We start from the raw sequence: 13,158 nt of genomic DNA on the forward strand, positions 1-13,158 counted from the left end.
TACAGCTAGTTTAGCTTCTACCTACAGTATGTCACTGGTAACTTTTAATCCTCTAATACAGATCATAGCATGCACATTTAACATCTTAAAGTGTACCTGAGACGGATGAAAAGAAAAGTTTTAGAAATACCTGGGGCTTCCTCCAGCCCCCTTCAATCTAATTGGTCCCTCTCCGTCATCCTCCGCTATCTGGATATTCTGTTTTGGGCCCCAGTAATTCAGTCAGCACAGGTGCAGTCCCGGCTGTGCTTGCTCCCCCGTCACGCTCCTGTGGCAGGGTGGTGCTCTGCAGAGACGCTCCCAGGGACAGGAGGGAGACGGGGTGCGCACGGCCGGGAATGTGCACTACGCCCTGAGTAGTTCAATTACTGGGACCAGTAACAGAAGATCCAGTGGTGGAGGACGACAGCGAGGGACTGATTAGCCTGAAGGGGGCTGGAGGGAGCCCCAGGTATGTATAAAATTTTCTTTTCATCCGTCTCAGGTACATTTTAAAGGACACCCGAGGTGAAAATAAACTAATGAAATAAACAATTGTATCTAGCCTCCTTCTCCTAAAAAATAACTTTTTAAGATATTCCACAGTTTTATTTTATGTTTAAATCTACTTTTTAAGTTTTACTGTTTTGTTTTTGCTCAATGACACATTCATTGAAGTATGCCAGAGCTAAAATCTATGAACTATTGACACTTTTTATATGTTTCCTGCTCCTCTCAGAAGCCATTTTCTACTAGGAAAGTGTTTTATAGTTGTAATTTTTTAGTCAGTGAGGGTCATACTGTAGTCTGACCCAGCCCTGACTCAGATAAGATCTGCCACCTACATACCTGATGATGTTTACCTCTTTCAGGCAGAGAAAGAAAAAAAAGGAACACAGCATAGTTATTTGTGTGCTAGGCACTGTACATACACATGTCTATCTCATCATGTCACATGTCACCTCGGTTATCTTTCAAAGTGTTGTTTTGCTTGCTTGATAAAGTTTTCAGAAGTGGAGGTATATATATATATATATATATATATATATATATATATATAATATATATATATATATATATATATATATATATATATATACGGTTTTGAAAATGGACCAATCATATCCCATCAAGGTGGGATTCAATTTGTCCACTTTCAAGCTGCATTTATTGCCATACAGATTCTGCATCATCTCTGAATTATTTGCATATCACTGACCATCCCTACTAACTAACCATTTTGATAGGAGTCATAAGAACTGTAAACCTGTGTTCAGCCACTTCCAATAGCATTGCTGCTTTTATAGTGCAAAAAAGCTAAAATGATTTGTCCCCGGGATATTAAACTCTTTCTTCTTAAATATCTGCAAGCCCAACTAAAGGATAGAATAGGATAGAATTGAACAAAGCAAATTTTGAAAGTAATCATGTTGATTGGTGTAAATTTATAAATATTATGAAACTCAAAAGTACTTTGTGTAGCTATAAATATAGTCCAGCGCACACCAATTCAGGTGTCCAAATACTGATGCTTCAGGCTTCTATTGTTCCACCACCAGTTAACGCCAGTATAGAGCGCTCTCACCAAATACAATGTGACCACTGTCAGATTGGTCAAACAGCGCAAACCTCCAGGGTACCCCAGTGCTTCAGGTCCTGGTCCTGTTATATATTCAGTACGTGTCCAAGTTCACTTGCCCAGATTTTATATCTAAGTACCTCAAACAGAAGCCTCTCATAGCGTAATACAGTTTAAAAACGTTAAAACTTTATTAAAATATACACTCACATATCACCAGTTGTATTGAGGGCACAGAGTTTTTATCACGGGCTCTCCCCCGTTGCCAAGTCGGGCTGGATGACGGTCCTCCGTATTCAGCGTTCCTAACCGCCGCTGCTTAGTTCCTGGTGCGTCCAATCCCCCGTTTGACTAGTTTCGTCACTCCTTCGTGACTCATCAGGAGCATGGGGATTGGACGCTACACCAGAATATTTAAAATCAGCCGTTCCACCTCATTGGGTTTTTTCGCCGGGCTCCTATTGGGCGCCGATCTCTGAGCTTTGATTGGTTCCCACTCGCTTACCTCTCTCACGGCCGGCCCCGCATATGAGCATGCCCTTTCTCGCCGGTTCTTACTCCCAGCCCTCCTTACGTCACACCTTTCATTACTATTGGCCAATGTGCCATCTTCTGTTTACAACCTAAATCTCCCATCCCGTCGTAGCTATATATACGGGGGAAAGCCCGTTTACATGCAATGTTAGCTAAAGTCATAAATTACCAATAAAACCCCCACAATATCTCTTAACTAAAAACTTTACCATTAGATCACATAGACCAAATCAATGTTCCTCATAGCATTACCCCATGCATTTACTATTATCTATGTACCTACTAACCAATACAGCAGTTCCTTCACATATGGTTCGCATATATGGGTATTTTAACTAATCACCCATATAGATCACATTATGAATGGCACACTTATATCAATCCATCTTTCCCCCTATACCCACCTTCCCCAAGACACCATTTTAAACTTACGCCCATTACTAAATGATTTAATTTGGTAATGGGTGTAAGTTTAAAATAATGCAAAATATTACATGTAACAGTGTGGGGGTGGTCTATATGCTATGGTGCAGCTGTGGAAAACAATATATTGGCAGGACAACAAGGACATTGAAAGCTAGAGTACAAGAGCACATTAGGAATATAAAGAGAAGTTTTAATGGACATAGTGTCTCGGAGCACTTTAGCAAATACCACAACTGTGACCCAAAACATCTTTTTTTCTGCGGACTGGAAAAAATGAAGTATAGTTGGAGAGGCTATCACAAAGTTAGACAGATATCGATGAGAGAAACAAAGTGGATCTATGGTATGGGTTGTATGAAACCGGAGGGCCACAACATAGAGCTGCATTTAAACTGCTTTATCGCAGACAATTAGTGTCGCGAACTTACGAGCTGAGGCAGCATATGTCTGGTGTCTTGGGGGAGGTGGGTATAGGGGGAAAGATGGATTGATATAAGTGTGCCATTCATAATGTGATCTATATGGGTGATTAGTTAAAATACCCATATATGCGAACCATATGTGAAGGAACTGCTGTATTGGTTAGTAGGTACATAGATAATAGTAAAATGAATGGGGTAATGCTATGAGGAACATTGATTTGGTCTATATGATCTAATGGTAACGCTTTTAGTTAAGATGTATTGCGGGGGTTTTATTGGTAATTTATGACTTTAGCTAACATTGCATGTAAATGGGCTTTCCCCTGTATATATAGCTACGACGGGATGGGAGATTTAGGTTGTAAACAGAAGATGGCACATTGGCCAATAGTAATGAAAGGTGTGACGTAAGGGGGGCTGGGAGTAAGAACCGGCGAGAAAGGGCATGCTCATATGCGGGGCCGGCCGTGAGAGAGGTAAGCGAGTGGGAACCAATCAAGTCATTTCTGCAAAAGGATTCCCGACCAAGTATTGAGTGCATAACTGAACATAATTATTTGAAGGTTGACTTTTTTTGTTTTAAAAACACTTTTCTTTTATTGGTCGGATGAAATATGCTAATTTTTTGAGATAGGAAATTTGGGTGTCCATGAGCTGTATGCCAAAATCATCAATATTAAAACAATAAAAGGCTTGAACTACTTCAGTTGTGTGTATTTTGATTTAAAATATATGAAAGTCTAATGTTTATCAGTACATTACAGAAAATAATGAACTTTATCACAATATGCTAATTTTTTGAGAAGATCCTGTATATGAGGATGTGCGCTGGACTATATTTATAGACATTTTTATGAGGATTGCTGTACTCAGGTGAAAACACACTCTGCTGTTACTGTGTAATTTTTAAGTGTCTATGAGCCAGTGCGCTTTGACTATCCAATTAATACTTTGTGTAGCTGTTCATCCTGTAGCTGTGCAGGTATGCAAAGAACCAGCCGCTCAGAAGCCTGTTGGTATCCAGTCATCAGTCTCTATGCCTGCTTCCTGTGACTTAAGGTACATACACATGTCTGATTTTCGCAAACGACCCGTCATTTGGACGTCAAATCGGGCGTGTGTACAGTCTGTCGTTCAGCTGATAAGACTGTATTTGAGCGATCCGGCAGATTGCTCAAGGCAAGTCTTATCAGCTGAACGACAGACTGTACACACGCCCGATTTGACGTCCAACAGACCGGTCGTTTGCGAAAATCCGACATGTGTATGTACCTTTAGCGGCAACCTCCCAATGTAAACACATCCACTGGCAACATGATTGTTTGTTTATATTCTCCCATGGAATTCTGCTTTTTAAAATGGACCTGAACTCTTGCACTGGACTGAAGAAATACATAGAGGAATGCACTCTGTGTGCATTTAGAGAGTTTATCCTGTTTATTTCCCCCTCATTTGTGTATAATTACAGGTTGTAATCTGATCTCTTCCCGTGTCACATGACTGCCTACGACAGAGATGACAGATATGCCCATTTGAAAGCACAGCATGTTAACAATATGTTTGCTTTCATGAATCAGGAAGTAGAAACAATGCAGATTTAGTTTAGGATTTTTATCAGCTGTAACAAAGAAATGTTTTTCTTTAAAGGTTATTATGCTGCTGATCTTTTAGGGCAGCGAGGACGTTCTGAGTTCAGGTCAGCTTTAACCTTTTCGGGAGCAGGAGGCTCTGGACTCTTATGGACCAGAACCTTTTTTTCATTATGACGCTTATGATCACTGTGATTTGCTCAAGGAGGCAAGGAGCCAATGAAACCCATAGGAGAAAGCTCAGCTGTCACGTGCCAGGCGAATCTGCAGCCGCAGCGAGTAGTGATCGGTTTGGGACAGATGGATGCCCACAAGTGCGGTGTAGATACTTACTTCTGCAGTCCTGAGTTGGTTAAAAGACAACTGAAATGAGGGATATGCAGGCTGCCATATTTATTTCCTTTTAAGCAATACCAGCTGCCTGTCTATTCTACTAAACCTCTGCCTCTAATACTTTTAGCCATAAACGGTGAACATGCATATGTAGATCATGCGTTTCTGATATTGTCAGATCTGACATGATTAGCTGCATGTGTGTTTCTGGTGTGAGATTCGGACACTACTGCAGCCAAATAGATTAATAGGATGCCAGGCAACTGGTGTTGTTCAAAAGGAAATAAATATGGAAGCGTCCATATTCTCACCTCAGTTGTCCTTTAGACCTTTAGTACCCCTTACGTTGGAGAGCTATGCAAACTGCATTCATGAACTTCTGAGAAGACCTAGGATTTCTGTGTCAATACCTTAAAAATAAGTATGCAGATCAGGAAGGAAAAAGAAGCTGGAAAACTTGATCTGTGTACTTATTCCAGGTGAGTAATTTAGAAAATATTATAGCTATAGGAGTAGTGATGCCAGAAAGTTACTATTTTAAAGGGGAACTTCAGCCTAAACAAATATACTGTCAGCAAGTTACATTAGTTATGTTAATTAGAATAGATAGGTAATATAATCTCTTACCCACCCTGTTTTAAAAGAACAGGCAAATGTTTGCGATTCATGGGGGCTGCCATCTTTGTCATGGGGGCAGCCATCTTTTTGGTTGAAAGGAGGTGACAAGGAGCAGGAGACACCGTTCCAACTGTCCTGTGTCCTGATTACCCCTCCCAGCTGCACACACTAGGCTTCAAATGTCAAATTCAAAATGTAAAAAAGCCAAAATTACACCAAAACAGCAGAACGAGAACAACAAAATCAGAAATCCCATCATGCTTTGCACAGCATCAGGGGAAAAAAGCCCGGGCAGTTTTCTTCTGTGCAGCTAAAAATTAGGCTCGTATAAGAGAAACAAAGTTCTGATGCTGTGAAACTGTTAAAGAAACACAAAGCCTTTTCAGTGCTGCTGAGTCGATTTTTAGTCCGGAGGTTCACTTTAAGAAGGAGGCAAACATGCAGCCTTCATATCTCCATCACCCTGCATGCTTTAATTTACCGTTAAGGAAATGCTTCTGTTTGCGTGAATTTTGTACATTATCAGTGTGTTTGCATGAGTAAAGCTATGTAAACATAAGAGAATCTGCAGGCAGTCTCTCTGGCAGTTTCCTGAAATTTGATCATTTTAGGGTGCTTACACACATCCAATTTTGATTGGCCAGTTTTATCACTTCCATGTAATATGAGTGATTTTTATACACAATCTGGTCATAGTATTCAAAATCTGTTGGCCCTCAAACTACATGGGGTGGTGAAATTGATTAGTGATTGGCCAATCAAAATTGTGTTGTGTGCACCTTTTAGAAAGGAATATCAAACAAATGCACACGTGTATGGTAGCTCTCTCATCTGCTCTTTTGCCCCTCAAGTTCCATCAGTGACACACATAGGAGGGGGGCTTGTGGAGCCCAGGGTACAGAGCCAAAGCAGGTTGGGAGCTAGACTTACCCACATAATGTGTGGCGCCCATTCATTGTCATCCACTTCCTGCACATATCGCCATATGTTGATCTCTCTTGCACAAATGCATGCTATGACCTGTTCAGGACTGATCAATATTTACCAGCGCATACAAACATGAAATGACCAGGAAAATGGTTGTTTGCAATCAGTCAGTGAAAAAAATTTGATTATTTTGATTTGGACTCATTAGTCTGGAATTATTTTAATAAAGGTCCTTTATTTGCAAGGACTCTTGTTCTAATGGATTTCTTGGTTCCCTTCAACATGATACAAACTAACATGAGTTTTACTAAATAGTACTGTCAAATGTATGTAAATAAAGAAGTTGTAACCTATTCCACTTCATTTTCAGTGAGTGATAAACAACCTATGATACTGAAGTGGCGTATATTGTCAGCTACCAATGAGCTGGAGCGAGTATCAGCTGTGGCATTGCCCAAACTGCCAATATCCCTTACCAACACGGATATCAAAGTGGCAAATGAAACTAAATTTTATCCTGGTTTAGGTAAGAGAGTTTTCTTATTTTTCAACAAATTTCCTATTATCTGATAGCTGCTAAATGAAGTGAAAAGATATTTGCCCACTTATTGATTTCCTGTGTTGCATATTTCTTTACAATGTTATTTCTGTTCCTGTTCCTTGAAATCCTAATTCAGCTTCCTGGGTTTTTTAACCTCCTTGGCAGTGATCACGAGTCAGGCTCTGGGTGGAAAAAACAGAGCGGTAACCCCAAGTGTGACTCGTGGTAGCCACCGGCAAGACTGCTGAGCATAGTGCGCAGCAGGTGTTTTCACACACCACCTGGGGGATCCAGATGCTGGCAGCCATTCTCCTTCCTGTCCACCGAGTCTCTGCATCCCTTGGGTGAGTTGACAATTGTCGTCATGATGACAGAAGGCAATCTCACTACAGGGTTACATCGCCACCCGTAGGACGGTGGGAGAACTGCAGCGCTAGATCCCAGGGAGGAAAGTGATGGGGTTGCTGCAGATCTCTCTGCGGTATGATTTTTTAATTCCAGGTTTTAGGACCTAAAAGCCTGCAAAAAAAATTGCACCGCTTTTAGACCCTAAAATCTGGAAAGAATCACACCGCATATGCTAGTAAATTGGTGTTCATTGGCAATGTGCAAAGCTTTTTGCATTGTATTTGTGAACGTTTTGTAGTAAATGTCATTTGTAGTGACCGTCGTAGACTAGTGTTGATCGAACACCAAAATGTTCGCTTCGGCCGAACGTCGCCCCAATATTCGACATGTTCGGGCCGAATTCCGAACCCAATGCAAGTCAATGGGGACCCGAATATTTCTGCTTTGCAGGCCAGAAAAACCATAAAAAATTAGGGAAACTTCTGCAAAATGGCTTGGGAATAGTGTGGGGGGGGGGGGGGGAGGGGGGGCAAATGAGATCCTGGAAAGCTGTCGTAGTACTACCAATGGGACCGGCAATGCTAACCCCGCAGCACACAGGATGGAAGAGGAGGTGCAGGAGGAGAAGGCCACGCTTTGAGACACAAGCCAGGCCTTGCGTGAGGCCAAATTGGATACTGAAAGCAATGCACTTTGTCGCCATGGTTTGAAAAATATAATAAAATTTAAATATTCCTGAAAATGGCACCGGCAACGCTAAGCCAAGCCTGGCTTAGCATTGCCGGTTCCATTTTCAGGAATATTTCACTGATAGCCAGCTGATATGTCAGCTACTGGAGGGGTGAATGACACTGCACCACATTGCATTTAGTACTCATGCCAGTGCATAGAATAATAGGGATTTACCTGACTTTTGAGCTGCCAGAGGTTTGAGTGACATAACACCTCATTATATTCAGCTTGGCAGTGTGTAATATGCACACATCCAGTGTGCAGTGACTGACCGCATAGTTGTGAATAGAGGTGAATCCTCTGAACAGAATGTTGACGATACCACTAGAGATGCTCTCACGAGTAAATTCGAGTGCCTAAGCACTCGTTCATGATTTAAATGAGCATTGATTACTGCAGGTGTGTGGCGGGGACATAAGGGGTTATTTACCCATAAATCCATGTCCTCCCTGCGCTCCAGATAGCTTGCACGATTCCTATTGGACGCATTGAAGTGCAGGTTGGCGAGGCTTGCAATGCGTCCAATAGGAAGCGTGCAAGCTATTTGGAGCACAGGGAGGATGCAGTAATTTAATGCTCATTTAAATCACGAATTTGAGTGCTTAGGCACTCAAATTTACTCGTGAGAGCATCCCTAAATTTGAGCCTCAGATTGCTCTAACAGTGTCCTCTTTCCTTATGCCAGATTTTGGTCCTTTAAGGCTGGACTCCCTCTGGTTCATTTGGCTGCAGTCAGCCCTGTTACATTTAAACTTCTACTGGAATTCACAAAGAGCAATCAGTCCTGATTGAAAGCCTGGCTGCAACAGAGACTATATTTATCCAGCATTTACCAATCCCTGTAGGTGCCAGATAACGGACTCTTCTGTATATGTGTGCAGAGACCTCTAGTGGATTAACACATTAGTGCTCACGCATAATAAAATTAATCACAAAGTGACTACTTTTCACAAGAAAAAGACATACACCAGGAAATTGCATCCCCTCATCAGCTGTACATAAAATTTAGAAAAAAATGTAAATTTGAACTGGCCTCACACAATTGCTCTTCCAACTTCAATTTAAATAAAATACGTTTGCACTTTACTTGAACTTCAAACCTAATCGTTTGGGTCACCTGAGAGAGAATATCCGGTAGACCTCGTTTGAAAACCTTCGTCTGAATAGCACATAACCTAGTCCACGTGTCAAACTCAAGTGTGCAGTCCTCGAATGCAGTCCTCCTTGCCAATTTATGTGACCCCCCCCCCAGTTTCAAAAGTGTATGACTCAAAGCAATAAAAGAGCAACAGCACACTGCCTCCCAATCTAGAGAGAGGCACACTAGTGACAGTGTTTCTTGTTGAAACATTGCCAGTTTGTCGGGTGCAGCGACAAACCACTGTACTCCCAGCCAAATTAGCATCGCTTCCACCGCTCCCCCTCCTCTCACCCCCCCTTCCCGGGCACCATATCCCCAACACAGCACAGCGGAGCAATGTAATATTTACTTGCTCCATTGATGCATTATGTCTTCTGTTCTTCCTGGAGGTTACATGCTCTGTGCTTCCATACCTCCTGATCACAAGACATGCATCAAGAGGTAGGGGTATGCAGCATAGAGCATGTGGCTGTCAGAAAGATCAGAGAAGACCTGAAGCAGTACTGGAGCAGGTAAATACAGGGTCGGATTTAAGCCAAGGCCACGTAGGCCATGGCTTAGGGCACCACAGGATGAAGGGGCACCACAAGATGAAGGGTGGGCAGCAGGCTATACTGGGGGGGAGGTCACCTGGCTATAGTGAAGAGAGGGGGTGATCAGGCTATCTAGACAGAAGGAGAGAGGGTCACCTAGATTCTTATACTAGAGGGAAATGTGGGGAGAGGGTCATCAGGCTTCTGATACTGAAGGGAAGTGGAGTCATCAGGCTTTCTAAACTGGAGGGGTAGGGAGGGTTATGTGGCTACCTATACTGGATTTGGGGGGGGGGGGGTGGAAAAGAGAATCATTTGGCTGTCTACAGTGGTCTTGGGCAGTAAAGGAGTATAAATCCCACCCTGGGTAAATATTAAACTGTTCCACTGCGCAACTCAGCAAAGAGGAGAGGAGCGGTGATCCAGGCCCCCAGGGTCACTATAGTTATACCACTTAGCTTGAGATCATTCCAATAAATGTTTCACATTAATAAACAGGAGTTCGACACCCCTGACCTAGCCTTTTTCATCATTTTATTCAATTTATTTTAAAGGTAACTTTGAAGTGAGGAAACTGACTTCAGATTTGATACTTGCCTAAGAAGAGAGAAGGCTCTGGATATTATAGAGAATTCCTGTGCTTCCATGCTGGCCGTTGTTCCTGTGCCCTGCCAGGTTGAATAGCGGTTTGATAGTTTTTGGAAGTACTCAGGAATGCTCTTGTCTGTGAAAGTACTCAAGAATGAGAGTACTACCGAAGGCTTCTCGAAGTCTACGTAAGTGCTAGCTAGTCAAAGATGTTTAACAGGGTGTGATGCAGGAATGAATGAAAGCACTGCCCTCCAGCACTTTAATATGCATTTGTTTGATATAGTTTCCCATATTAGAGGTGGTATTTAGGGATGCTCTCGCGAGTAAATTTGAGTGCCTAAGCACTCAAATTCGTGATTTAAATGAGCATTAAATTACTGCAGGTGTGCGGCGGGGACATAAGGGGTTATTTACCCATATATCTGCATCCTCCCTGTGCTCCAAATAGCTTGCACGCTTCCTATTGGACGCATTGCATGCCTCGCCAACCCGCACTTCAATGCGTCCAATAGGAAGCGTGCAAGCTATCTGGAGCGCAGGGAGGACGTGGATTTATGGGTAAATAACCCCTTATGTCCCCGCCGCACACCTGCAGTAATTTAATGCTCATTTAAATCACGAATTTGAGTGCTTAGGCACTCAAATTTACTCGTGAGAGCATCCCTAAATACCACCTCTAATATGGGAAACTATATCAAACAAATGCATATTAAAGTGCTGGAGGGCAGTGCTTTCATTCATTCCTGCATCACACCCTGTTAAACATCTTTGACTAGCTAGCACTTACGTAGACTTCGAGAAGCCTTCGGTAGTACTCTCATTCTTGAGTACTTTCACAGACAAGAGCATTCCTGAGTACTTCCAAAAACTATCAAACCGCTATTCAACCTGGCAGGGCACAGGAACAACGGCCAGCATGGAAGCACAGGAATTCTCTATAATATCCAGAGCCTTCTCTCTTCTTAGGCAAGTATCAAATCTGAAGTCAGTTTCCTCACTTCAAAGTTACCTTTAAAATAAATTGAATAAAATGATGAAAAAGGCTAGGTCAGGGGTGTCGAACTCCTGTTTATTAATGTGAAACATTTATTGGAATGATCTCAAGCTAAGTGGTATAACTATAGTGACCCTGGGGGCCTGGATCACCGCTCCTCTCCTCTTTGCTGAGTTGCGCAGTGGAACAGTTTAATATTTACCCAGGGTGGGATTTATACTCCTTTACTGCCCAAGACCACTGTAGACAGCCAAATGATTCTCTTTTCCACCCCCCCCCCCCCCAAATCCAGTATAGGTAGCCACATAACCCTCCCTACCCCTCCAGTTTAGAAAGCCTGATGACTCCACTTCCCTTCAGTATCAGAAGCCTGATGACCCTCTCCCCACATTTCCCTCTAGTATAAGAATCTAGGTGACCCTCTCTCCTTCTGTCTAGATAGCCTGATGACCCCCCTCTCTTCACTATAGCCAGGTGACCTCCCCCCCCCCCCCCCCCAGTATAGCCTGCTGCCCACCCTTCATCTTGTGGTGCCCCTTCATCCTGTGGTGCCCTAAGCCATGGCCTACGTGGCCTTGGCTTAAATCCGACCCTGTATTTACCTGCTCCAGTACTGCTTCAGGTCTTTTCTGATCTTTCTGACAGCCACATGCTCTATGCTGCATACCCCTACCTCTTGATGCATGTCTTGTGATCAGGAGGTATGGAAGCACAGAGCATGTAACCTCCAGGAAGAACAGAAGACATAATGCATCAATGGAGCAAGTAAATATTACATTGCTCCGCTGTGCTGTGTTGGGGATATGGTGCCCGGGAAGGGGGGGGTGAGAGGAGGGGGAGCGGTGGAAGGGATGCTAATTTTGGCTGGGAGTACAGTGGTTTGTCGCTGCACCCGACAAACTGGCAATGTTTCAACAAGAAACACTGTCACTAGTGTGCCTCTCTCTAGATTGGGAGGCAGTGTGCTGTTGCTCTTTTATTGCTCTGAGTCATATACTTTTGAAACTGGGGGGGTCACATAAATTGGCAAGGAGGACTGCATTCGAGGACTGCACACTTGAGTTTGACACGTGGACTAGGTTATGTGCTATTCAGACGAAGGTTTTCAAACGAGGTCTACCGGATATTCTTTCTCAGGTGACCCAAACGATTAGGTTTAAAGTTCAAGTAAAGTGCAAACGTATTTTATTTAAATTGAAGTTGGAAGAGCAATTGTGTGAGGCCAGTTCAAATTTACATTTTTTTCTAAATTTTATGTTCAGCTGATGAGGGGATGCAATTTCCTGGTGTATGTCTTTTTCTTGTAAAAAGTAGTCACTTTGTGATTAATTTTATTATGCGTGAGCACTAATGTGTTAATCCACTAGAGGTCTCTGCACACATATACAGAAGAGTCCGTTATCTGGCACCTACAGGGATTGGTAAATGCTGGATAAATATAGTCTCTGTTGCAGCCAGGCTTTCAATCAGGACTGATTGCTCTTCGTGAATTCCAGTAGAAGTTTAAATGTAACAGGGCTGACTGCAGCCAAATGAACCAGAGGGAGTCCAGCCTTAAAGGACCAAAATCTGGCATAAGGAAAGAGGACACTGTTAGAGCAATCTGAGGCTCAAATTTCAGGATAAAATGACTAACATTTAAAATAATATGCTACTAGATTTTAGCCTGGTCACACTGAAAGCAGTGCTGTCCTAGCTCCTTCACCAGAATTCACCTTTAAAGATGAGAACCTTACGCAAATTACGTCATCCTATGAAGAATGAAGTAAATATTTTGTCATGTCGTAACACAAAGCAGTCTTTGTTAAAACAAGCATGTGATTTTCTCATCTGAAATTATGAACATGTTCTCTAGTAATTGGATTTTGTTA

At 42.6% G+C, this 13,158-nt stretch overlaps 1 protein-coding gene across 3 annotated transcripts in view; it reads left to right on the top strand.

Annotated features, from left to right (window-relative positions):
* The window catches only part of MED16 (mediator complex subunit 16), a 59,362-nt gene that overhangs the window by 22,362 nt on the left and 23,842 nt on the right, over window positions 1-13,158 (top strand). For all 3 annotated transcript variants that reach the window (XM_068234042.1, XM_068234044.1, XM_068234043.1), the window contains one exon: window positions 6,778-6,933. In XM_068234042.1, the coding sequence (XP_068090143.1) occupies window positions 6,778-6,933 (156 nt within the window). The remainder of the gene's footprint in view (window positions 1-6,777; window positions 6,934-13,158) is intronic.

This window comes from Hyperolius riggenbachi, chromosome 1 (genome assembly GCF_040937935.1).
Source record: "Hyperolius riggenbachi isolate aHypRig1 chromosome 1, aHypRig1.pri, whole genome shotgun sequence".
In the NCBI taxonomy this organism is placed as follows: Eukaryota; Metazoa; Chordata; class Amphibia; order Anura; family Hyperoliidae; genus Hyperolius; species Hyperolius riggenbachi.